Here is a 26,022-nt window from a genome sequence, read left to right as displayed (position 1 = left end):
ATGCCAGATAAACTAAATTCTGGGGGTATAATGTCAATAGTGAAATTATTAAGCATAAAAAAATTCAATTGCATAGCTCTCATAATTTAGATTCTATTCATCTCTAAAAAAAAACGATTTCGTATCTGACTCACTCGCTTACTCACTAATGATCATCAAATCCCTTAGAGTTCTTCCTGAAGTCCTGGGAAGCTGAAATTTGTATGTAGGATAGTATTAGTATATAAACAACAAATAAATTCAAAACTTGAAATTTTTAGCCACTAAGGGGATGAAAAGGGGATTGAAATTTGGTATGGGGAATCAATAACCGCTGAACCGATTCAGTTGAAAGGTATGTATATAGTTTTTGTTATGAGGAAGGATATATAATACCCTAAAATCACCCCGTAAGAGCAAACAGGGGGATAAAAAGGGCGTTAGATTTTAATAGTAAAAAATCACCCCCAACCCTTTAAATTAGGGTATGTAAGATCGTCAAAAGCAACTTACAAAAATAAGTGAAATCCGATCAAAAACATTTTCATGTAAAATGTTGCCAAGATGAAACCAAAGCTCGCACTGTCATAAAGTTATCAGATCTCTTGTAGAGCTAAGCTTCTAACTTCACAAACTCTACACCTTACTCAAAATATATGGCTTGGCCGTTTCCTTACTACAAGAACTATAGTAAAAATGGTGAATAGTGAATACATTTTTCACCTTACGTCCCTTTAAACGGTATTCGAATCGATAGAAACATAATGTCTTTTTGTTAAGCTATTAAAGAATACTTTAGAGGCGTCTGGGGGCCGATTTTTTAATTTCGATCGCTCGATTTCGTTTTCTCCCTTTAATAATATCTCCACTACTAGGCATTTAAATTCTACTAATAGAATTGAAAACGAGTGGTAAATTTCACTGGATTCCTAATTTCTGTCGCTCCTACTTCAAAAATATCATTCCGCCGTTTTCTACAGATTTTCGAGTGACGAAATCGGGCGCTCGAAATTCAATAATCGCCCCCTAATCCTCTACTTTTGATGCTGACTGTAGGTACATTAATAATCACGGTGAAAATATGTAATGCTAATTAATTGAAAACAACATATAACCTGTCGCTTGCTTAGTGTGGTTTCGTAGTTGGCCGTCCGTCATAAATATAATAGGCAGTAGCAGAAGCTATTACGAACGTTAATTAACAAACAAAAGTATCTTCGCAGCTATTTTTTGTCCTTTTGATTGTGACGAGATGATTTTTTGTGTTTATTTATAGACGGCTTAACCGATCATATTCAAAATAAAATATATTATTGATATTTGTTTCTAAAAATGTAAGCGTTGACCACGGTACCCTAAAAAGACAGACGTACATACATTTGTGCGTCGCAAGTCCATTTATTTTATATTAAAATTAACGAATGCAACTTGTAAAGCCAATCATTTTTTGTTAAATGTTACAATGGTCGTACCTACTTTTCGAATAATACAGATATTTTTTCACAATAAAAAACAATGCCCAATTTCGAAAAAAAAAAACTTTTAATTGATATTTTTTTAATATTTTATTTACATAAAAACAAATATACGGCCATCTTCAAGCGAAGAGACCGCTAACGCCTTAAATAATAGAAGCTTGGATCTTCTATGTGGGTGGGTAGATTTTCGATTGACGTTTCTCAATAAACAATTGGAATATTCACTAGGCCCCCAGGTTGCCTCGTTTATCAGCCAAGTAGCTGTCAAAAGGTTACACGATAATAACTAGCTGTCGTGACAAAATATCAGACATCTTATGACGCGACGTTTGAGGCTTTTCTACGTATGTAATAGAGCTTAATTTAGAATACACATTTGTTTATTGGAATCAAAACTTGTTTGGGTCTTAATTGCCCAGATCAGTGTTGTTTAAACAACTACTGTGAGCGGTTCATTATAGTTTTCCAGGCAAATTTATTGTAAATACGAGAATGACAGAATCTGTAAAGAGTAATATGTTAGAAATTACTTCTCGGATGATTCAGGAAGTAAGAAAGGAGTACAATTTGGATAAGCCTGGAATGATGGACCAAGCTATTGACATTTTGTACAATTGGATTCAAAAACAGGACCATCTGGTGAAGAAGGATTTTTGTAAGTTATTTTTTTTATTATCTTTGTCTGCCTAGACCTTATGCTATTTACTTGGGGTTGGCCTTCCCTGTCTTTTTTTTCCACACTGCACGATTTACAATCTTTGGGACTAACTTTAAAGATTTCAGGACGTCTTCTGGACGTCCTTGAATATGTCCGAACCATCTCAAACGTTGTTTTTCATTACTCATGATATTTGTAATATTATATTTAAACAATATAAGATTTTTCGTAAGAAGATACTTTTCGAGTAATTATTTATTCGGGTTGCACTTGAGCTTCTTATATTATCTAAAAGTAATGCATGGTTCTCATTTATTTAAGCTTAAGGGTTGTCAAAATAAATACCCTTAATTCACCTTTAGTACATAACTTCGCCTTAACTAGTATTAAATTGTATTCCGGGCGTTTAGTAATTTAACATTTTATCATATGGAATATGTTTTAGTTCCTATAATATTCAGAATAAAAAAAAGATGGGGAAAAGTTGAGCTTCGGTGGCGAAGTTAGGTTAATTTAGAGTTTTACCTTTAATTTTCAAACTATTTTTACGCAGCTCTATTTATTGTGAATTCAATGGTTATATATTCCTTGACAAAATTATTATTTAAATATTTTATTTGGACGATGTTGGGCTCCAACGGTGAAGTTAGGGTTACCTATGGTAGTTAGGTTTGTCGACTTCCGGTTCGAGCGCCATATTGATAGTCCCTCCTCGTAATTAATTGCTTTGGTTTTTGCTCATTAATATTGTTTAAAGTATAATATCGATAGCTTATTATACTGTAAACTAATGTGGTAGTGTGCAGTAAATGGAGAATTAACCTTGAAACCCGTTTAACCACCATTTTGGAGTCAACGGCCGGTAGTCCACGTGCTCCTTGTTAAGTTCAGCTTTACAAGAGCTGATAAAATCACCGTACACTGTCTTGTACTAACCGTACAATTTTAGTCGTATTTAAAGCTCCTAAGACCTTGATACCGGTGAAATAGTCCCACTGGACTAAAGCCATAATTTAAAAAAAGAAGGAGATAGGTTTGCCAACCTTAATTTTCAATGATTTGCAACATCGATAACGAGGTCTGTTCTTAAGTAACATGTTAATTTTTATTTATTAAGTATATCCAAAACTATTCTGTTTTAAACTTAACGCTTTAAGCCCTATAGTTCGCGATGACGCGCAAATTTGTAAAATCTAACCTTAAATAACATGACAATACAAGTCAAGGTGTGAATGACACTTCGATCTCTAAGTCCTTTATGTAAGTACAAATGAAGATAAACACATATATAACCCTGCATTTTATACCTACATGATTGCGGTAGGTCAATAGTAACTGCATTATGAAGGTCGCTCGGTTTTATGTTCCTATCTTTACTGCATTATTATCAAGTACCTACAACCACCGTTAATAATTATTGCCGTTATAAATGCAATCCATTAAAATTAAGGGTTGGCAAAACAATCTACCGTAGGGAACCCTAACTTTGGTGCACAAGTTCGCCCAAGTGAAATATGAGAAATAGATATCATATGAATTCAAATATAGCTGGGTTAAATAGATTTAAAGTATAAGATAAATTTTAAATAACCTAACTTCGTCATCCCTCCCTAATTTCGCCTTAGCGTCCGCCCGTCTGCCCATCTGTCAAGACCTACCCTCGAGTGGAGGTAGGTATCGCGTTGAAATTAAGACCTCCTTACCTCCTATATATTAAAACTATATCCCACAGTCCCTTGCTCACAGCTGTGGAAAAATTAATCTTTTAAGTTAACTAAAAAAAGAAGCCGCAAAACCGTTTACTTCGATACTCTCCGGGGAATCAAAATTTATAGGGTACGTCTCGTTGCCCTCATACTTGTCCAGTTTTTTTTATTACGAGAATTACACTAAAACATTTTGTTAAATGTTGAATAATTAAACACCAATGAAACAAGTTACAAAGGAATAATGACTGATTGTATGCTGAGACTATGTAATAAACTCGAATTTAGGGTACGTATTTTGCCAACCCTTATTTTCAATAAACTGGGTGCTTAGCTAACGTGACAATCGTTAACGTTCCATAGCGTAGCGTAGCCGTCTCTCTCTATCACACTACCACATTAGCGCGACAATGATAGTTGCGTTACTTGCGTTTCGTTCGCTACGGAGCGTAAACGATTGGCACGTTGGCTACGCACCCTGTAACATTAATAACGGGGTTTGAATATAAAAAATGTGGTCTTTATTTATTATAGAGAGGCCACTGGCCAATTTGTAAAAGTCTTCATTTGTAACAGCTACGTATTTGTATGATCTGATATGACATATATTTTTTCTTATTTAATGCGTATTCATTATAAGATGTAATGTTTTGAAAAGATGTGTCCCGCCGAGTTTCTTGCTGGTCCATATTGGGATACCCTCCTCCAATTGAAGGGGAATTTTAATACATTAAACAAAAAATACATTAATTTACATTAAGAACCTCATAATATTTGGATGTCGGGAAAAAACACAGAGTATAAATACTCGATAGAGGACTATTAGGTATTGAATTTTGTCTTGTTGTCCTCTAAAGTGACTTTGAATACAGAAAAGAAAAAAAAGAAAAAAACAGTAATTGAGCAAGCGTCAGATAATTTGCAACTCCAGGGCAACTGAGGTTAAATTGGAAAAGCTTTTACTTACAGTAAATTATATAAAAACAGCTATGTATTATTATATCAAATTAAAGTAAACTAGCTTCTAACCATGACTTCAACAACGATCTTCATACCAAATTTAATCTCAACTGGGTTAGCAGATTAAGCATGAAGTGGTAACATAGACAGATAGACAAATAGACTTGAAAGTAAGTTAATAACATATAAGTAGGGATTAGATAATATTAAGAAGATCTAAGTGAGTTAAAACAGTGAACAGACTAAAAACAGTAGATTCACCATCACAATTAATTTCCAGGTAGGGACTATTTGGAACGCATCATCATTTCTACTAAAGGATCTGTTGAAAAAGCGAAAAAAAGGATAGATAAAGTTTGCACCATGCGGACAATGGTGCCATATTTATTTGAGAAAATCCACGCGAAGTATGACTTCCCAAACTTACAGGATTTTTAGTAAGTATCAACAGTGTAGGTTACATTCCAATTGCGACAGCATTTTGCCGACTGCATTACCGCAAGAAATGTCAAAATTAATATTAATGTCTTTCATAACATTTTTCTTTTCCTGGTTTATTACTTGCTTATGCGCGTTAAAAGTAATACGTTTATGTAATTAGGTAATTATAATTAAAAAAATCCAAGTGAAGAAAGCTTTTTTAAGTTATTTTACTAAATTTTTTCTTTTTATTTTTCAGCATAAATCTGAATTTGCCAAAAATAACTGAGGATAACTATAGACTGTTCATTGCAAAAATTGGTAACAAACCACTTTCGCCATCTGTATACCTGCAGGCGTACCAGTTGTCTGTTCTTGTTAGTTACATACTTTTTCTAAAAATATTATACGTACGACATACTAAATTATTTTAAGTAAAATATTCATTAACTGTTAATCTGTCATTTCCAGTTTTGTGAATATATGAAGCTTTACGATTATACACTTGGTTACCACGTAATATATGATATGAGAGATGCCAATATTTTGGATGTAGTGACTAAGATGGACTTGGTAGATCTCCGCAATGTCGTGACATTCTACACTGTAAGTCATATACATATTAAATACATATACCTACATATTTTCAATAATTAGGTGCTAGGAATTATTTAAACGGGAAACTGAAGGATTGGAAGAAATAAATACAGCATTGTAGAGTAGAAGACATCTGTAAAATCTATTAGTCTAAATCAGTTTTTCTATTTTATATGTTACATTCGTTAGTAACCTTGATGTGTCATGTTTTGCAAATATGTTTTTTTTTCTTATCGCTCGTTTTGGCAGGTAGCATGGACGAATAAAATAAGAATATTAAATATTCATTAAATCCTGTTTTTTTTTTGGATTTTATGGCCTGGTTACGAGAAATCGTATTCCTCCAATATTCATGTTACTGCTAGGGGGAATTTAGTTGGTATTTCTTTTATTTTCATCCTGTATTTATTTCCAGTTCTCCTGTATTTTATTCCTATATTTTCAGGACGGCTACGGTTTTAGAATAAAAGGCGTGTATATATTATCTAATTCGTCTGTCATCGGTACTTTTGTCGACATTTTGAAACAGATTGTCAGTGCTAAAATCGGACAAAGAATTTGTGTTTGCAAGACAATAGAAGAATTGTACGAACGTGTACCAAAACATTTGCTGCCTGAAGACTATGGAGGTGAACAGAAATCAGTTTTGACACTTTATGGTAAGTAATGACTGTGAAAATACGATAAAGTTGGACCAGCTAACTAGTCTTTGCAAAGACAAAGTGTAGGAGTATCTCCATAAATATGACAAATTTCTAAGAAAATTGTCGATGGCACTCTACTATGCTGTGTCATTTCAATAGGGAGTATTACTGGAAGGTTCTGCGGCCAGAGTGTAGTACTAGCATCTTAGTAAACCATAGAGCCTTAAACTGTATTTTGACAAGTTTTCACAGATAATAAAATATGACATTGATGCATCAAGGCGGTTTATATACAAAGGGCCTACCGGGAAATACGAAAAATCGAAATTTTATTATCTGCGTCTTTATCGCTCGAATATGCAAGATTGATAGAGAGGTAAGTTAACGAAATTTCGATTTTCTTGTTTCCCGGTAGACCCTCAGATTTTGAAGGATTGTGGTAATGGCGCCCCCCGCAGAGGTTCACGTAATTTTCCCTATTGCGTTTCAGGGTTAGCTAAGACGGACTCTAGGATTGAAAATATCTAATTAGGTAGCGGAAAACGCAGGTCCTCATACAAGAAGCCGAAGTTCACTTGTAGTTAAATTAAGTAGGTTATTTTTGCATTTCATTTTAAATAGTTTGACTGTAAATTCTTAGTTTTCGGCGTAACTTTTGTGACCGGATTCCGTAGGAAAATCCGTGGTAACACGGTACGCATGCACTTGTTTTTAGTTATTGCATGTCTAGTGAACGATCTTTTGGTTTTAATAAATTCAGTAATAGTAAAAAACAACGCCTAAATCTTTTTAACTATGATATGTTTTTCATGTATAGATAGAATGATTAAAGAAGAAGGTTTAGACGAATGAAGGTTTTATGTGAATTGGCTGAAATCATATGACAATTTTCACTAGTTTTTGATTGTATCCGTGTCATAACCACGGCATTGTGCCATTTTTAAATGTGTATTTTTCAAAAATCTGTAAATTGTTAATAAAACAGCCAGGGATGGTATTTTAGAACCATTTTGGCGTATCAGCACGGGATCTGGTAGTTGCCCACAGTGGTCCATTTTAAATAAATAAAAACTAATGATTTCAGATGAATGGATAGAAGAAATATCACAAGACCATCATGTGGCATACCTGAAGGAAATGAGGGGAGCATGCACCAACGAGAAATTACGTCGCACAGACAAATTCAACGATGATTACCTTGGGATGCCCGGATCATTTAAGATGCTTCATGTGGATTAGACTAGCTTATTATCAGTTCCAAAAACATATTAATATCTATAATAAACAAACATGTGAATATTTATGAGTTTTATGACATCTGTAAATTTGATATGGAAAATACAACGTAAAATAAAATTATAAATAAAGCGCCTGATATGACGGCGATAACCTTCAGTTTGCGACCTGAAAGCTGTAGGTCGTGATTCCAATCGGTCTTGAATAAATAGGTTTATCGGAATGTATGTACTTATGAAATATGTCCTTTTATTTGATATACTAATTGCAAAAAACGGGATCAAGTTCGTGTGAGCGGCCCGCATCACGGGCAGCTACTGAGTCGAGTGTTGTGCCGGCGCCGGCCACCGCCTCCATTCCTGCATTAACGTCATATTCGCATGCATCTGAACCGAACGTCGGACTGTTAACCACTGCATTAATTAAAGTATACGGGAATGACAATCGCGGGATCATAGCCAGAGCAGTTTTGGATAATGGCAGTGCGACTTGTTTTATGACTGAGAGGATATGTCGGCAGTTAAATTTACATACTAATCGAGTAAATAAATCGATTACAGGCATAAACAAATTAAAGTTTCACGTAGGTAAAATCTGCCAGGTGCCAATTTAATCGTTAGATAACACCTACTCGACTTAAAAATCACCGCTCCAAAAAAAATGTTACTTCCCCCCCACCATTTCTAACTTTTTGAACCATGGGTCCAAAAAAGATGCCTTTTATGACGGATACCACTACTGAACCCTACACTAAGCATGGTCCTACATGGTCTTGGCCGGTTTTAGTAAACTAAAAAAATAAACAATTTATACGTATCTACTGCATAATATATAGTCAGGAGACAACCAAATACCTAAAGTTGAAAGCTGAAGTTGTGGCAGTAATTAGTGAGTTTTGATTGTCACCTGAGGTAAGTACCTATAGGTATAGGTTGAAATTATATTCATAAACATGATCTTCGATATAAATATGTTTACGTCTTAATTATCTACTTCAGAGTTGTCTAAACAACTACCGCGTGTGGTTTAATATTATAGAACTCAAGGCTAATACTTTATAATCATGACAGAATTCCCAAAAAAAGATATTTTACAAGTAAATTCTGGCACTATTCAGGAAGTTAAAAAGGAGTTTAATTTGGACAAACCGGGAATGATAGACCAAGCTATTGATATTGTGTACGATTGGATTCAAAAACAGGAACACTTTGCAAAGAAGGATTTTCGTAAGTTGTTACTATAAGAAAATAGTTTTGCTATTAAGTATTATAAGAGATATTTTTTTTACCGACTTCAAAAAAGGAGGAAGTTTTGAATTTGTCGGAATATAATATTTTTATGGAGGTCGCGGGTTCAAACCCTGGCTCGTTCCAATGAGTTTTTCGGAACTTATGTACGAAATACCATGTGATATTTATCAGTCGGTTTTCGTTGAAGGAAAACATCATGAGGAAACCGGACTAATCCTAATAAGGCCTAATTTACCCTCTGGGTTGGAAGGTCAGATGGCGGTCGCTTTCGTAAAAACTAGTGCCTACGCCAATTATGGGGATTATTTGCCAAGCGGACCCCAGGCTCCCATGAGCCGTGGCGAAATGCCGGGACACCGCGAGGAAGAAGATTGTTTTTTTTTTGAAAGATGAAATGTTAGGTAATATTTCATGATAGTTGCTATTAAAATCTGAAATAAGAGCATAACGCCACCAAAATCATTCTCATTAGATAGACCGGAAAATACTAAAATTATATAACTAACTGAAAGTTTTAACATTGATATGATACGACATTAACACATACTTACTCGTAAACATCAGTTTACGAGTAAGTATGTGTAAATAAGTGGTCAATATCACTACTTTATTTTTCTTTTATTTTATTTTTCCTATTTAATACATGTTAATTATAAAATGTAATGTTTTGAAAAGATGTGTCCCGCCGAGTTTCTTGCCGGCCCATATGACTGCCGGTCTTCTCGGGTCAGAGTCAGGGTTAGAGCCGGTGTAGCTTTATTTGACGTTCATAAGCGCATTGTAATATGCCTACTTGAATAATAAACTATCTTTATCTTTAACTATACTCCCAATTACTATGCTCTTATTTCAGAAATAGCATTTCGCCCTCACATATTTTTAAACGTTACATATTATTATTATCATTTAATTAAAAATTAAATTAAAAGCCTCCATGTCCACTTATCTAACCCTGGCAAGATGTGATTCAATTTTGACTGGAATAAAATTAACTGAATAAGATCCCAATAGTATGAGATTTCTAGAGCCTTTCATACTGCCAAAGAACGAAATAAAATAATAAAATACGAGTAAATTAATTTCCTTAACAAACCATTAGTGATAAACTGAAATAAATGTCATATACTTAGAAAAAGTGACCTCTAGTGCCCCAGGCTGGAATGGAACCAGCGTCAGCGAAATAATTTAATTTATTCTAATACTTCCAATAGTATAAACCATTCGTGAATTTAAATTTATCTAAATTTAAAAATTATTTGTGCACGTGTTATAAAACTTAAATGTTAGTCAGTTCGGCAACCGGTTTTTCCTGATTTGGTCCCGTATACATAGCTAGCATTCAAGTCTGCCGCACTACACATATATAATATTCGTATCATCCACGATGATGCGCAGATTTGTCAAATCTAACCTTTAATAACATGATATTACAAGTCAAGGCACGCGTCTTAGTGGATGACAATATTTATAGCCGTAATAGCCATTGTAAAATCTATATGCATATGAAATTTGTTATACTTCTTCTTTTAAAAGATAGCTTCCACCAAATTTTTGATGGTTTCGCCAATGTCATAGGTGCGGTTTCGCCTATGTTGTGGTCTACGTACAACGTTGTTTGGTAGTTGTTTTTTATAAAGTTATTATTAGTGGTGTTTACCAATAGCCAAGATGAACTGCCGGTGCCGATCAAACAACAAAACCTCGAGACAACTTCACAATTTTTAAATTCAACCGGAAAGCCTTGAAGGGCTGTAGCCGTGTTTCTATGCAAAATTAGCCTTTCTATCAAATGTTCTAGTTATTTTATTTTTAGATACTCCTTGTAGGCAAAACTCTGTTTCCAAAAGAAGAACCATGTACACTTGTCAGTTTTCGTAATATGGCGGATTTTTTTTTTTACTTTTTCATTATTTTCTTGAATTTGGTCTTTGTGATTTATTTGAATTTTTGGTAGGCTACATATTAAAACTCATCACTACAAAAAATATTGTCTGAAACTTAAGTTCAAATATATGTCAAAATAATGGAAACTATCATTTGACATTTTTTTTGGTGGTCTGGTATAGCGGCACCTACAGGTTTTATTTCATGAATAGCCTATCTATAGACCTACTACATATATTAAATTCAAAATATTAGCTTTGGTACTTCATGCCAAAAACTAACTACAAATAAAATTATTCCTTTCTTTTTACACTAATTTTATTTGTAGTCGAAGTCTAGAGGAATAATACCAAATTCAAGAAAATAATTAAAAAGTGAAAAATAAACAAAGCGCCATATTACGAAAACTGACAAGTGTGCATGGTTCTTCTTTTGGGAGCAGAGTTTTGCCTACAAGGAGTATCTAAAAATAAAATAACTAGAACATTTGATAGAAAGGTTAATTTTGCATAGAAACATGGCTAAAGCCTTTGTTACCGTGAGAATACGGTATACAACTGGATGGATTTTCCATTGGTTAAAATGGAGTAAAATAAAATTGATGTGCATAAGCTTATGATTATATTAAAGTGTCAAAAGGGTATCTACGTGTCGACATCGGCTCCGTGCAAGCCTCCCAAATATCTGGAACCTAGGTGTTCCGTGATATGCAAAGACATGCAAATGAATATTATTAGTTTTAGTAAGAACATAATGTTTAGTAAGTATATCTAAACTAAATATAACTTTTCAGGTAGAGACTATTTGGAACGCATCATCATTTCTACAAAAGGATCTACTGAAAAAGCGAAAAAAAGGATAGATAAAGTTTGCACTATGCGGACTATGGTGCCTAACTTGTTCGAGAAATGCCACGCAAAGAATGATTTCCCACATTTAAAGGATTGGTAGTAAGTACAGTAAAGCACTCGTGGTTTTCTATTTTGGAATATTTCGCTTGCTCGGGTATCAATATCAGCACGAAGGATTAAACAACAACTTTGCCCCCTAAATAAATAACTATTTATTTTTTTATTCTTACTAAGAGCTTTGTAACTAAATAAATGTGATTATTGAATTAATATGATAACGTACAAGTTTGCACCACGCAGTTTCAGTGGTTTTTGTAGCGCAACTCAATTTCAAGTTTTTTGTTTTTCTTTTATAATATTTTTTTTTTTCAGCATCAACCTTAATATGCCAAAAATAACTGATGACAACTATAGAATATTTATTGCAAAAATAAACAACAAGCCACTTTCAGCATCAGTGTTCATGGAGGCGTATCAATTCTCGGTTATTGTAAGTTATATAATAAAGCAGGCTCCTTTTGTCTTTAGTTGTGAGGTGTTAATTGTTACATTGCATATTTGATACATAGTGACCCGCCCCGGCGTCGTAGAGGTTACCTACACAAAACCTTAACAAATTAAATACGTTAACCTTCCTTTATAATTACTATACCGTATGAAAATCTGTTCAAGAGTTTTTGAGTTTATCGTGAATATATATACATACAGACAGACGCGGCGGGGGACTTTGTTTTATAAAATGTAGTGATTTATAATACAATAAAAGGTTTGAATACTCACAATTTAGGGTTATTACCACTAGTTGTTACCAGTGGTAACTACTGGGATTTTTTTCCCACCTTTTACCACTGGTAACTAGTGGGACTTTTATTTCCCAGTACTTACCAGTGATAAAAGGTGGGAAAAAAATTCCCAGTAGTTACCACTGGTAACAACTTGGTGGTAACTAGTGGGAATAACCCATAATTTATTTAGATACCTTGCTAAGAACATAAATTAATCATGTCCACTTGTAATTTAATATCCATGCAGTTAAAATGAGAGTCAAAGTTAAGCAGTAAAATACGTTTCTGTAAACCATACACATACTACAGGATTGCCCAAAATATTTTGATATTTTTTTACTGTGCATATTGTTGAATATTTTCATTTTTGTGTATCAAACCTAATCAATGTTGTGAAGATAATGCGTTTCGAATAAGTTAAATGTTTTTAATTTTAAACATTGTGTAAAAGATGTGTAAGATAAATATTTTAAAAATATTGTCAACAAATTTTTAGGCAACTTTATATACGTGAAGGGTTTTATTTATGTGATTGCCTATTCTTCTTAAAAACGAAACTTACCAAAAGCTTTTTTGACTAAAGTTAACGGATAAATAGGTTAGGTACCTATTTATCCGTTCCTTAAATTTTTTAATACCTAAATATGAATAAATTGATATAATTTCCCATTTAAAGTAAAAATATCGGAAAATCATTAATATGAAATGTTATTACAGCTTTGTGAATACCTGAAATTATACGATTACACTATTGGTTACCACGTGATATGCGATTTGAGAGATACCAATATTTTGGATGTGGTCAGTAAGATTGACTTAGTGGACCTTCGCAATATTATGACGTTGTACACTGTAAGTATATTTTTATTTATATAGGTTTGCCAACAGGTGCAATACAATAACACTTATTTATACACTATATACACGTGGTGTTTTGATTATTCAATTTACGCACAAATGTGAAAAAAGTATTACTTTCTATTACTTTTTCGCGTACCTGTGGCTGTTGAATTAGGTCCTAATTTTTTTTCATTCGAAAGCATAATCTGTCGTACTCTAAATATCTTCGTAATCTAAAGGTACCCTTCGAATGCAAACTACACTATGTTTTCATATATCTGTCAAAATCTATGTAGATGCCCGGATATTTGACATTTGCAGCAGCAATGAGGTAGGCAGCAATCGCTGAAATACCGCAACAGTAACGCTGGTGTAGTCTGTACCTTGAAAGATAAATCTTGAAGACGTTAAATAAGTAATTATAAGTCTAATTCTATACGGTCAGCGTATCAGATTATGCGTCAAAAGTGTCTACGATTTTCTGATGGCTTAACAAAAAGAGATAATGTCATTCTTATATAAGGTGCTACCAAATTAGTTACCAATATTTTTACAGCTAGTACTCGGCTCCTGGAGTATATTTAAGTGAGAAAAAATCTCATAAAACCTATAAGTTTAATGAGATTTTTTTGGTGAAACTGAAAAACCAATTTGATTTTTTTTAAACACCCTGTTAATGAAATAATTAAATGATCACTCATTGAACAGTTACTAAACCCACTTTTACCGAACACTTAACTGGCCACTTCACTTTGATAAATTAAATCACATTTAAGACAAACAATTGTTGACATGACAAAAATTGTTTAAGGTCATTCCCCAGATTTGTGTTTGCGTCTAAACTCTGTCAAATCATAGTAAATGAAAAGTTTGACGGAGTTGAGTCTGACCGCAGTCATATAATTTGAGAATGACCTTAAATATCTTGTCAGTTAAATGCACATGGTGATTATTTATAGGTATAGTTATAATTTATTGTTTGTTCAGTAGGTAAATGAAAAAAATATATATGAAAAATTTCTTCATTTATATTTTAAAGTACCATCCCTTAAAATATAGGTACCTATCTAATTTGAACCTTATATGTATGTAGCAGCAAGGTATTTTTAAATCACGCATACACTACTATTGCGCTGACCCTCGTATTTCATTCCAGGATGGCTACGGTTTTAGAATTAAAAGCATATACGTTTTATCTAATTCATCCATGATCGGTGCTTTCATCGATATTTTAAAACAGATCCTCACCGCTAAAATCGGTCAAAGGATCTCTGTTTGCAAGACAGTAGAAGCATTGCACGAATGCCTACCTAAACATTTGCTACCTGAAGACTATGGTGGGGAACAGAAATCTATTTCCATACTTTATGGTAAGTAAGTTTAGAGGGCGACAGAGCTAATTGGCTCTTTAATCTTGTTGGTAAGAAGCTAGTATCCTGACCTGGACCTTTATATGTGTGGCGAGCACAACATCAGCAAACCATATTGAGCTTGTGGAACTAAGTAGGTCGATTCGAGTAAGAGTGTTTCATAGTGTTTATTTTAAGTGAAATAGATTAGTAGAAAATATTAACTATTTTTATTTGTTTCTCAGTTGTATATCATTTATTTGTTACTAGTGTAGAATCGTCTACAGAGTACAGAGAAATGGTGGGGAGAATCTTTTAAAAATAACAATCTGATGCGTATGGGTCTCAATTATTATGAGACCTATCCGACCACTTCTTTGAGCTGTATTCTGTAGAAAATAAGGCCAATGCGGGTTATATTTGGCGCGCGTTAGTGTTTTTTGAAAGTTCATACATTTACTAGTTGCTACTGCATTTACTCACAATAACACTAGTCAATGTGTAAAAGGCCCCAATGTGAAGTCCAGTCACACTAATCCTGCAGCTTCACTTACATCCTGGCCTTAACACATCAATTGAAATACTTAAGTAGTATAATAATTGAACAGTGAACACCTTTTTTCAGATCAATGGTTAGAAGAACTTTCATTAGACAATCATGTGGCATACATGGAAGAAATGAGAGGAGCCTGCACTAATGAAGCATTAAGACGTCCAGACAAATTTAACGACGATTATCTTGGGATGCCTGGCTCCTTCAAGATGCTGCATGTTGATTAGACAGGGTTCGATTCCTTTGAAAATATCAAAGAAAATGAAATGTGAACTATGTATCTTAATTTACTATATTTCATATACAGTTGGCTGTAGATCCATGTTACAAATATATTTAATTGTTCTACATACTTAAGTATAGAATGGGCGTGCCTCTTTAATTTTGCCCAACCCGTTACCATGAAGATGTTGTCTCCTTGACTTCCCCAGTACAAGGAATGAGCCCGTACAATACTCCCTTTTGCTTTCTCTTACCCCTACCACTTCCTAACCAAGGTGTTGCCAGGTAATTCATTAAACATTACCCATCACCCTGCCATTAATTCAGATATTTTAGGAATGTTGCCAACGTAAAATTCATATTTGCTTTCACTATTTGGTATAATTATTTAAAAAAAAACATTACATACATTAATCTCTCGTCTATGTAAGTATGATGAAGATCCTGACCAAATTTTTAGTCTTGTTTTTGCATTTATTTTCGAGGTCAAGTTTTTCTACCTGCACTAAACGGCGCGACCGAAGTTTGAACCCATGCTTTTAGACGGCCACCCACATACGAAAAGTAAAAGCTGTTCGCTTTTGGTCACAAAAAGCTTAAAAAAATTTGGTGTTTAATATATATATTTTATGTAAACGGCTGTATCTCTTGATTGCGTTGGCTTAGAAGTATGATTTTTTCACAGCTCTAAGAGACAGTAAACTTTAGTATTTGATATAAATTCCAGCTTGATACGTCCACGAGTTTCTGAGAAAAAGGGTCTTGACAGACAGACAGACGGACGGACTGATAACAAAGTGATCCTATAAGGGTTCCGTTTTTTCCTTTCGAGGTACGGAACCCTAACAACACAAACATCATCTGTTGACTTTTGAATTACATCTGGTGTAAATTTTTTGCCCTACTTTCATCATTCCTATTGTCTTAAATCGTGGTCTAAAAAAGGTGAAATTATAGATTCAAAAGTGAATAGACAACACCAGCACACTAATCGGTTCAGCCATATTGCCATATACCTCGCCTTTAAGAAAATTACGATCTCCATAGCGCAACTTCGGCAGTTCCACGTAGCACACGACCGTTACAGCGTGGGAAACTATCAAACGTGCCGACTAGCCGGGAAACACTCTATTTACTGCCCAGACGTGAGTTTCGTGGTAAATAAACTGGTAGGTTTAGCTGCTTAAAGTTAGCACCTAAGATACGCTGACCGACAGAAATTTACTAGTGTGATGGCTATCCGCATTTTGGAAATTTGAAAAGCATGTATTAAAATGGATTGGTTATTTAATCATTTAACTGAATAAATCGATACTCGTACTAGGGTACTCCAAAATAAAAATGTATGAATAAATTTCCCGGTTGGTGCAAAAAGTGCATTTCGCGGTTGGTTCCATACTAAAACATTTAAAACTTTCACGTTTTGAAATACTATTTAAAACCGGGTCCATCGCGAATTTATTTCTTATCTTCATTCCGACGTTTCGACGCCGGGTTCACTGAGGGCCTAGGGTGCTGCCTCTCTGTCCCACTTGTAAATTCGTACGTAAGTGTGACAGGGAGGCAACACGTCAAACGTGGTTCGCGGTTTGCCCTCTGGTCGTGGTCGCGGATACGATGGACCCGGGCCCGAACCCGGACCAATGGACCCGGTTTTGAATATGTTTTAAAACCCATAGGTACTAAGAGTTGTTCAGTAGTTACCTCTCAGAGTATACTATAGTCAGACATAATAAAATCACCTATATTTTATTTCTGATTTTATTAATAATAAAACCATAACTAAGGTCAAGAATTTGTCCGTATAAGTATGCAATTTTCATATTACTCGTACCTAATTTAATAATAGTGAAACTAGGTATTACTTTATTTCCAAGACAACTACAAAGAAAGTATTATCGTATCCGAGTGTGCTGAGATGCATCTAGACAGAAGAAGCTTGGCGTAAGTAATTGAATTTCATTTTCAGTGTTCCACGCGGAAATACAAAATCCTTGTAATACTGGCTGTATTTTTTAGGTAATACAATACACCTATGTACGGTGACACAAGATAGCGTCTACGTAATTTACTTTCTATATACTCGCTGGCACTAATATGCCAGTACGAGCGAGATGCATAAAAAGTAAGTTACATTCACGCCGACGTTTGTGTCAGTAATAAATTGGTGACTTTTTAAATCTAAAAAAATCTAGTAAATTCTGAATCTATAATTCAGTATACTTAGTTTTTGTTACTGCTACAGCGACTACTCCCGAACGGAAAAAATCCATCTTCATCACTTAGATGTTTGGCAGTCCTCGACTGTGCGTTTCTCCAGCTTCTTCCTGCCTTGCTATGTAACTGCCCGCGGTATTTCCAGACGATACGACCTTCAAACTTTCAAGAAAAGAGCGTACTCCCATCTTATTGTCGGTGTAAAAGCTTAGACTGAATTTTAGTGGTTGACAATTTCTATTGTTACGACGTCACTACGTTTTAAGGTACGGATTCCGATTCAAACTACACCAGCATTACAGTAGCAGTATTGCAGCGCGACATTATTGCCGACTGCACAGTTGCCACAAATTTCAAAAATGCGGTCAGAAACATCGATTTTGACATTAAGAGGAAATAATTAGCTGTGCGATCCTAACAAAAACAACGAAACTTTTTCTATGAAATTCCCTTCCGGGAGAAAACGGTTTACATTAATTAAATCTTAACAAATCACTTTGTTTTTGATATCGATCGCTTCAGCGTAATACATTCTAGGTGTATCGGTTTAAAAAAAAAACGCTGCCGACCCTTTTCATTAACGACGACTGCAATGCTACTCGTGCAAATCCAATATTTGGTAGCGGTCACGCTTTTGTGACTAGTGTTGCAGAGTCGCACGTCCTCTGAAACAAATAACCTATACAAATTATAGTATAACCCCAAGATTATTAGGTAGGAATGTCGAATTAGTTGCAATTGCCGGTTGTATTATACGAGTTAGCGGAAACTAGCCATTACTAGCTAATTTCACCTAATCGCCGTAGGTGCTTCATTTGATAAACACACTCGCTGTCAAAAGTGACATTTGAATACCTAGTTAATTATTAATGAATCTTTGAAACTATACTCGCCCGAGCATCTCGCTTGTACGTATACAGGATGGGTCCGAATGAAAAATTCCGCTAACTAATAAGAATAAAAAATGTTTATATCGTATAGGCGGATTAATATGCTTAAATTAGCGATAGCTCTACCGGCGAACTTAGCCTAATCACAGTTCAATAGTTATTAGTTATTTAGGCAAAATGACATGTAATATTATTAATATAGTGAATAAATAATATGAATTTAGGCAAAATGCTATAGGTAACGAAATTATTTTATACCGGAAACTTTTATTGTTATATTTTTTTGTTAAATAATACCATCAGGTTTAAAGTTTTTTGTCTTCATCTTGTATATTAGTGCAAGCGGGCTGCGCTGTATGTATTTCATACAGAAACTTCATAAACCTAAGTGTTATACAGTTAAATTTTTCCAGAATGTAGTCATTCTTAACACGATTCTTTGTCGATATACACATACACAAACAAGCATACATTACAAATGTATTAAATTTGGTTCGGTCTAATTTTGACCTGACTATTAAAAAGTGTAGTACTTATTAAATATTTTAAAAATTTACCTCCTTGAATGTGCCCCGCTATAAATTGTTATTAGCTATGTCAAATACAGTTCCATGAGGCGTAGGTACATTATTACAACAAACAATAGGTTTTATTTTTTTCATGGTATTTTTCATAATAAATATATCTTTGAAGCTTAAGTGAGCATTTAATTTCTTTATCAGCAACGTAGTTTTTAACAGGTATAATATTGTGACAAGTAAACTTTACTCCTGGGATATCTTATACCTTTAAACGAGCAATTCTTGTATATATATATGTATATATATTTTTGTGATCTCGGAAACGGCTCTAACGATTTCGCTGAAATTTGGAATATGGGGGTTTTTGGGGGTATACAATCTATCTAGATTAGTTTTATGTTTGGGAAAACGCGTGTTTTCGAGTTTTCATGCGTTTTTCTTTCGTCGCAGAATATGGTCGCTAATTTCGTATTGCCGGCCACTGTCCGTCTGGTCCAGCGGGTTAAGACGCGGACTGCTAAACGAGTGTTACGGGTTCGAATCTCGCCCGGTGACTAACTTTTGTTTTTTTTTATATGTTCAAGTTTATATATAATTTTTTAATTTTTATTGTTTTAGACAAGTTTAATTTAGTAAAAAAATGTAGTTAAGATTATCACCTATAGACCACCATATTACAATAAATAGTTATAACCGAGCTTGCTCGGTCGCCCAGGTACTGCTGGATAATTACGAACAATAAAGTTTGTCACGAAAACGAAGCGACTGTATTTAGTTTTCGCAATCAGATACAGATGGCGCGTATGTGGCAAATAAATAAAAAAAAAACATCTTGAATCGGCATGCGATTTTCATTACACTGCGGTATTTGATCGATCGGCTAAATTCATTGTACCTACTCTATAGTTATAATTTATCTAAGTTTGCATGCAAGTTCTTGAACTGTCTAAATGGGGCTTAAGAGGAAACATTAGTGGTATTTTTCCATACAAACGTTCTCGACATTTTCCTCTGGCCTTAGATGTTTATATGAGTTCAATATTACCAGTACCTGTTTGTATGTTTTGCTTTTTTGATAGTTTTGTTTTTATAAAAACTAGGTTACTTGTTACTTGTGCTGTAAACAGTAGACGCCTAGCATATAAAATCCATAACAACAAACGCAAAAATCAAATGGTCAGACATTTATAATTTCATTAGCATTCCGTTCCCAAAATTTCGTTACGATTGGTTAAGTTATGGAGAAGGAAAATGTCGAGAACGAAAGCTCGATTTCTTAGATTTATACGCAGGATTTTTCGCCGAAGCTGCAGTTGTCCTTATCGCACTAATTTTAAGAGGACTTTTTCTATGAAATTCCATTTCGGGAGAAAACGGTTTCCACTAATCAAAGTGATTTGTTAAGATTTAGTCTTAACACAGGTTAAACGTCAGGTTAAATATGTTTTGCAAATTGTGAAAAAAAAGGAATACATGGTAACCTAGTTTTTCATTGTGTCAATAACATTAAAAAATCATGGAGATTGAAAAATATTTAAAAGTGAAAAAACATTTTTGCTTTTTGTATGGACGAGTACATGCTCCCCTCCGACCCCTCCCTCCCTCCATCCCCCCTACCTGCCTCCCCTCCCCTCCCTCTTAATACGGAGATATTTACCTAAAATTCTCGAATTTGAGAAAGGGCTCAGCGCCTGGTATTTCCTCTTAAATGATGCTAGTAAAGACAAGGTTGTAGTTTAGTTAATGTTCCTATCTGTACCCATTTATATGGTAACTACATTCATAACAAGAAGCATCGACCGTGAACTTCTTAGTGTAACTACTAACTCGCATCATAAACAAAGATGTATAACATTGTAAGTACACGTGTTTTGTGTTAAAACTATGGTGTTCTAGTATTTAATGACGTTTTTGTGAAATATACAGCGGGTATATTTAATACTACGTGTATACATATTTAATATTACGTGTATATTTAATCCCATCAAAAACATTTTCATATAAAATGTTGCCAAGACGAAACCATAAGGCTCGCACTGTCAAAAAGTTATCAGATCTCTTGAAGAGCCAAGCTTCTAACTTAACAATCCCTAACTTCACAAACTCTCCACCTTAGTCAAAATATATGGCTTGGCCGTTTCGCTATCGTCACATGGTCGTGAGGTGGAAAATGTATTCACTATATATTATTTTTTAGTATACAATACTTCTTGCAGTAACGACACGGGCAAGCCACGGTTTTGATGATCATCAGCGAGTGAGTGAATCAGTGACGAAATCGGGTTTTTTAGATATTAATAAAATTTAAAGTATGAGAGCTATGCGATTGAATTTTTTTAATGCTTAATAAATCCACTATTGACATAATATCCCGAGAATTTTGTTTATCTGGTATAATCCAAACACAAGCTATGAGGGTTCAAAAAAAACGACGTAGCGCTTCGAGAAGAGGTAGGTAGTGCTTGCGCTTCGCTTTTCTCGTCTCGGCAGTACCGTGCCCACAGATACTTATATTATTTTTAAGTTTGTACTGTAGAATCTTAATTTGTATGCAAAACTCGCATGGTATAACACACTAGCTCCGCCTCTTCATGCGAAGGTGCGAATCGCACGATAGTTCGCGTTATCGGACGGAGATGCGGTGCGGGCTGCAGTACCGTACAGATTGTACATACTTAAACGCGGTTTGTCGTGCACCGCACCGCAACTCCGGACGGAGATACGGAGCGGTGGTGCGTCGTCGCGACTCGCAAATTCGTCGCTCCGCAGGCCGAATCCGCATTCGAAGTGCGACGGCACTGTGAAAACCGCTTTAGACTTTTATTTCGTCATCTCTATCAAAACGTCGACACACACGCACGGACGCACGCACGCACTTCTACAATAAATTATAATTATTTTACTGTTTTCTAATTTACAGAAAGAAAATAAAGACTTGGCGATTAACTCAAGATTACTTCTAAATTCGGACAGAGGAACCTTAAATCAGCTTTTCAATGAGCTTGGCGTTGACCCGGGTTCAGTGGACGCCATGTTGAGGACTATTCATGAGTGGTACCAAAAACAGCCCCATTTGCCAGCAGGACAGTTACGTGAGTTTATATGCAGGGTGTCCCACGGGGTGGAAAGAGATGGAAAGTACTTTTAATTCCCAACTAATATAATATACACGGTGTTATTTTTAAGTCCGTTAATTTCAAGGGTACATATTCCTAAGCTTAATCTTTAAGTATTTTTCAAAAAAAAAAAGGTATTCTACGAGCACACTATTTTCTACAAAATTAGCTAGCTACCAATTTTGGCTTTGTATGGCATATAAATGTTAATTTTTTCAGATGACCAGTTCATTGCCAGACTACTAATAATGAGAAAGTTTAGCATAGAACAAGTGAAACAAAAGATTGACAACTACTACGCCGTGAGACCTAAAATGCCAGAATTATTGGGTAACAGAGACCTATTGGATCCTACTTTGACTAAGTATATAAAAGACGGTTTTTGGCTAACGTTACCACGAAAAACGCAAGAAAACCACAGAGTTACAATATTGAGGTACAAAACTAGTATGTGTGATATAAATATAAGGTGCAAGATAGATTTTCTATTTTTCATTGAATAAGTATTAAAACTGTTATTAATACTAATTTGCCATTTCAAATTGTACGCAATTTTATTTTTGGTCGAAATCATCGATTACCTACTCTTTTTTTGTTCAAACTAATTAAACAATGATATCCGCGATCCCGGGCACGCACAGCCATCTCCGTCACTCTCACGTTCAGTGACTTCGGAACTTCGGAGTGACGTGCGAATGCAACACGTAGTTTTAAAATGAGAACGAAAAGAACTACGTTTGTATGCGAAAGTGCAATTCTGGTGAGCTTGTCGGGGACTCTTTTCAAGTCTTTATATTTTGATTTCAGAGTGCAATACAGCGAAGGCGTTTCCGTCCAAGATTTTGTCAAAGTGCTAACAATGATTGTCGACTATAGAATGTGGAACGACAGTGTGTTAGGAGAGCAAGTTATATTCGACTATAGCAACGTTACTATACCATTAGCGATGCAGTTTACTCCAGTATTTATAAAGAGAGCTATTTATTATTTCACTGTAAGTAAATATTTACAGGATCATTTATCAACATGATTCTAAAACGTTTGCCAGGTGCAAACTTAGTTTTTTTAGCATTTGAAAGAAGGTAAGCGATCTCGACGAGTATTTTTATTGAAAAACACCGTAAGTCACAGCAAATACGTAACAAGTTATAAATCATATACGGTCATTTACATTATTTTGCTTTCACAACTTTCATAAGTATTATAAGTCTTTTTGACTCAGTGGTTGACTGGTAGAGAATGCCTTAAGACATTAAGTCCACCATTTGTACTTAATATTTTATGAGCAATAAAGTATAAATAAATAAATAAGTATACATAGTTACTTAACGCTACGCGTCAAGATTATGTATCTTTTTTGAAATACCAAAAATAAAAAGGTTTGTCACACATATTATGACATAAAACCTTAAAAATAATTCAGATTATATGCTAAAGATATCCGCAATACAGGCTTTGCCATGTGCATATCAGCAAGATGCTGGTACAAAGCCATAAAATTTAAGTGCCGTTAATTTATTGGTACCTACTTATAGTGAAATTTACATCTAAACTATCTGTAAATAAAATTATTATTAAAATACTTGTGCAAGTGTACATTCAATACGATTTACATGACTTTATGTGCCCTTGCCTTGACTGTAGAGTTTTATATTGTTTTATAAATCTGGACTGCACTTTGTAAATTTTACAGGAATGCTTGGGCCCTAATATAAAGGGTATCCATATTGTAAATTTACCTCCGTTTGCCGAATACATTCTGTCAGCGGTCAAAAAATTACTGAAGCCAAAAGTGGTCCAAAGAATACACGTTTACAAAAATTTACAAGAGGTTTTAGAAAAAATTCCAATAACCATAATTCCCAAGGATTTGGGTGGCACTGACGATGTAACTTGCCAGGACATAGCCGGTGAGTAGCAAAATGAATAAACAGACATAAGATTTTTTAATTTTTGAAATAGATGTGTGACATATAAACATCTTATTCGTAAAATCATCATCATCATCATCTTCCTCGAGTTGTCCCGGCATTTTGCCACGGCTCATGGGAGCCTGGGGTCCGCTTGGCAACTAATCCCAACAATTGGCGTAGGCACTTGTTTTTACGAAAGCAACTGCTATCTGATTTTCCAACCCAGAGGGTAAACTAGGCCTTATTGGGAATAGTCCGGTTTCCTTACGATGTTTTCCTTCATCGAAAAGCGACTGGTAAATATCAAATTATATTTCGTACATAAGTTCCGAAAAACTTATTGGTACGAGCAGGGGTTCGATCACGCGACCTTCGAATTGCAAGTCGCACGCTCTTACCGCTAGGCGACCAGCGCTTCGATCTGATTATTAAATATTAAGATAGAATCGAAAATCAACTAAATACAACTTCATATTGTTTTCAAAATTTAAGCTATTCAGTTTGTGGTGACTCCTTTAAGGTACCTAAATTAAATTAATTTAAAAACGAACCTAACATAATTTGGTAAAATGTGTATGTTTTATCTATTTACCCTTAACAATTTAATAAAAACAATTTGATAATGACATGTGCTTACAGATGCTTGGGAAAATACATTAGGTTCTGTTTCGTGGAGAAATTTCTTTATACAACAAGATTCAATTCACACTGACGAAACCAAGAGGACTGTAAAGAAGAATTTCCAGGACGAATTTGGTCTAGACGGATCGTTTAAAAAACTTAATATAGATTAACCGTTGTGCGCCCTCGCGATATGCTTAAATAATGTAAAAATAAAAAATATTAACTTGGTTGGGTCATAAATTCAGAGCAAAGTTACAATGGTCTTAATCGCTTATATAGATAGTTGAGCATGAGCACAGAAGTTTTTAAGTATAACTTCGGTTATATTATATTTTCGTGGAAATTATGGGGCCCTATACATTCCACTACTCTTTCTCTTTCCGAACAGACTCTACAAGCTTTGCTTTGTTTTAGGCTACGATGATATATGTAAGATTGTCCCCAAATATTTATTTATTAAATAGGGTCCTGTGGGTAAATCAAACTGTAACTCATATCTTGTAATCAGGTAGAAAGTTGAAATTAACACAAATGTCTATCTTTAACCCTGGGAGCTTGGAGGTAGGTATAAGTAAATGACAGTCCTATCCTTTTAATTTTTTTGGCTAAAGGCGGACAGCATAACAAAGTTCGAACAATAGATTTTTATATTCGATTGGAAAACGCCTCTCAATTAAAATAATTCACCCATACTATACTCGTAAATAGTAGATTTGTATTTTTAAGATAACTTTGTAAAAACTTTCTTGTTTATAGTAATGCAATGTAATGCTAATCGTGATGTACAGTCTACGATAAATACATTGGCATACCGTTTTATTAGGCACACGTCCGGTTTTTTATCACATAGTGTTCAGCGTTGGAGGTGATGGAGACCGAATCAAAGCAGAGAATTACAATAGTTGCATTTAATGTTAACAGAAGGCTAGTTGAGAAAAGTGATTTAATCTACACACATGTAGAAGCTTATATAGTCGCGTACAGCGCCACACTATGGATTGTTTATGAACTATTGCATACATTGATATGGCTAAGCTTAGAGAGCAAGTACACAAGTTTTCGGTAGATGTCACCTTAAAGAGGTTAATTAGGTACATTTCATAAGTGGTGCCACCTATCGACGATAGAGAGACTTAATCTATCTAGATTAAGTAAGTAGGTATTTAGGTATGGTAATACCTAAACTTGTTAAGATAGGTCTTAACACATAGCTCGATAATTAGTCCATCGCTTTCACCCAACAGCCTAGTTTATTTTTAGATTCTATCCTTAGGGCCGAAACACAATTACACCCGACCCGGACCCGGATCCGGGTTTGTCCTTAAACCA

The 26,022-nt window shown here is 34.7% G+C and overlaps 2 protein-coding genes across 2 annotated transcripts; both read left to right on the top strand.

Annotated features, from left to right (window-relative positions):
* Positions 1 to 99: 99 nt before the first annotated feature.
* Positions 100 to 17,091, top strand: LOC133529317 (uncharacterized). Its single transcript, XM_061867012.1, has 12 exons — positions 100 to 2,112; positions 5,062 to 5,218; positions 5,461 to 5,578; positions 5,673 to 5,807; positions 6,244 to 6,457; positions 7,527 to 7,679; positions 8,737 to 8,904; positions 11,606 to 11,762; positions 12,036 to 12,153; positions 13,166 to 13,300; positions 14,445 to 14,658; positions 15,263 to 17,091. Exons 1-12 carry the CDS (start codon positions 1,950 to 1,952, stop codon positions 15,415 to 15,417), a joined length of 1,887 nt encoding a protein of 628 aa, XP_061722996.1. The 5' UTR covers positions 100 to 1,949; the 3' UTR covers positions 15,418 to 17,091.
* A 3,634-nt stretch (positions 17,092 to 20,725) lies between these two features.
* Positions 20,726 to 25,519, top strand: LOC133529404 (alpha-tocopherol transfer protein-like). Its single transcript, XM_061867112.1, has 6 exons — positions 20,726 to 20,896; positions 21,961 to 22,132; positions 22,376 to 22,592; positions 22,964 to 23,150; positions 23,850 to 24,066; positions 24,709 to 25,519. Exons 1-6 carry the CDS (start codon positions 20,885 to 20,887, stop codon positions 24,861 to 24,863), a joined length of 960 nt encoding a protein of 319 aa, XP_061723096.1. The 5' UTR covers positions 20,726 to 20,884; the 3' UTR covers positions 24,864 to 25,519.
* Positions 25,520 to 26,022: the final 503 nt, after the last annotated feature.

This window comes from Cydia pomonella, chromosome 20, assembly GCF_033807575.1.
Source record: "Cydia pomonella isolate Wapato2018A chromosome 20, ilCydPomo1, whole genome shotgun sequence".
NCBI lineage: Eukaryota > Metazoa > Arthropoda > Insecta > Lepidoptera > Tortricidae > Cydia > Cydia pomonella.
Note: the sequence above shows the minus strand (reverse complement) of the source record. Positions and strands in the feature narration are given on the sequence as shown.

What these genes read in the sequence shown, in the direction of transcription:
- LOC133529317 (XM_061867012.1), top strand. Translation starts at nt 1,950, where the DNA reads ATGACAGAATCTGTAAAGAGTAATATGTTAGAAATTACTTCTCGGATG. An exon ending in CTTTGCAAAGAAGGATTTTC is followed by an intron (nt 8,905 to 11,605) that starts GTAAGTTGTTAC and finishes ATAACTTTTCAG; the next exon opens with GTAGAGACTATTTGGAACGC. An exon ending in CGTATCAATTCTCGGTTATT is followed by an intron (nt 12,154 to 13,165) that starts GTAAGTTATATA and finishes ATGTTATTACAG; the next exon opens with CTTTGTGAATACCTGAAATT.
- LOC133529404 (XM_061867112.1), top strand. An exon ending in GAGCTATTTATTATTTCACT is followed by an intron (nt 23,151 to 23,849) that starts GTAAGTAAATAT and finishes TAAATTTTACAG; the next exon opens with GAATGCTTGGGCCCTAATAT. An exon ending in AACTTGCCAGGACATAGCCG is followed by an intron (nt 24,067 to 24,708) that starts GTGAGTAGCAAA and finishes ATGTGCTTACAG; the next exon opens with ATGCTTGGGAAAATACATTA.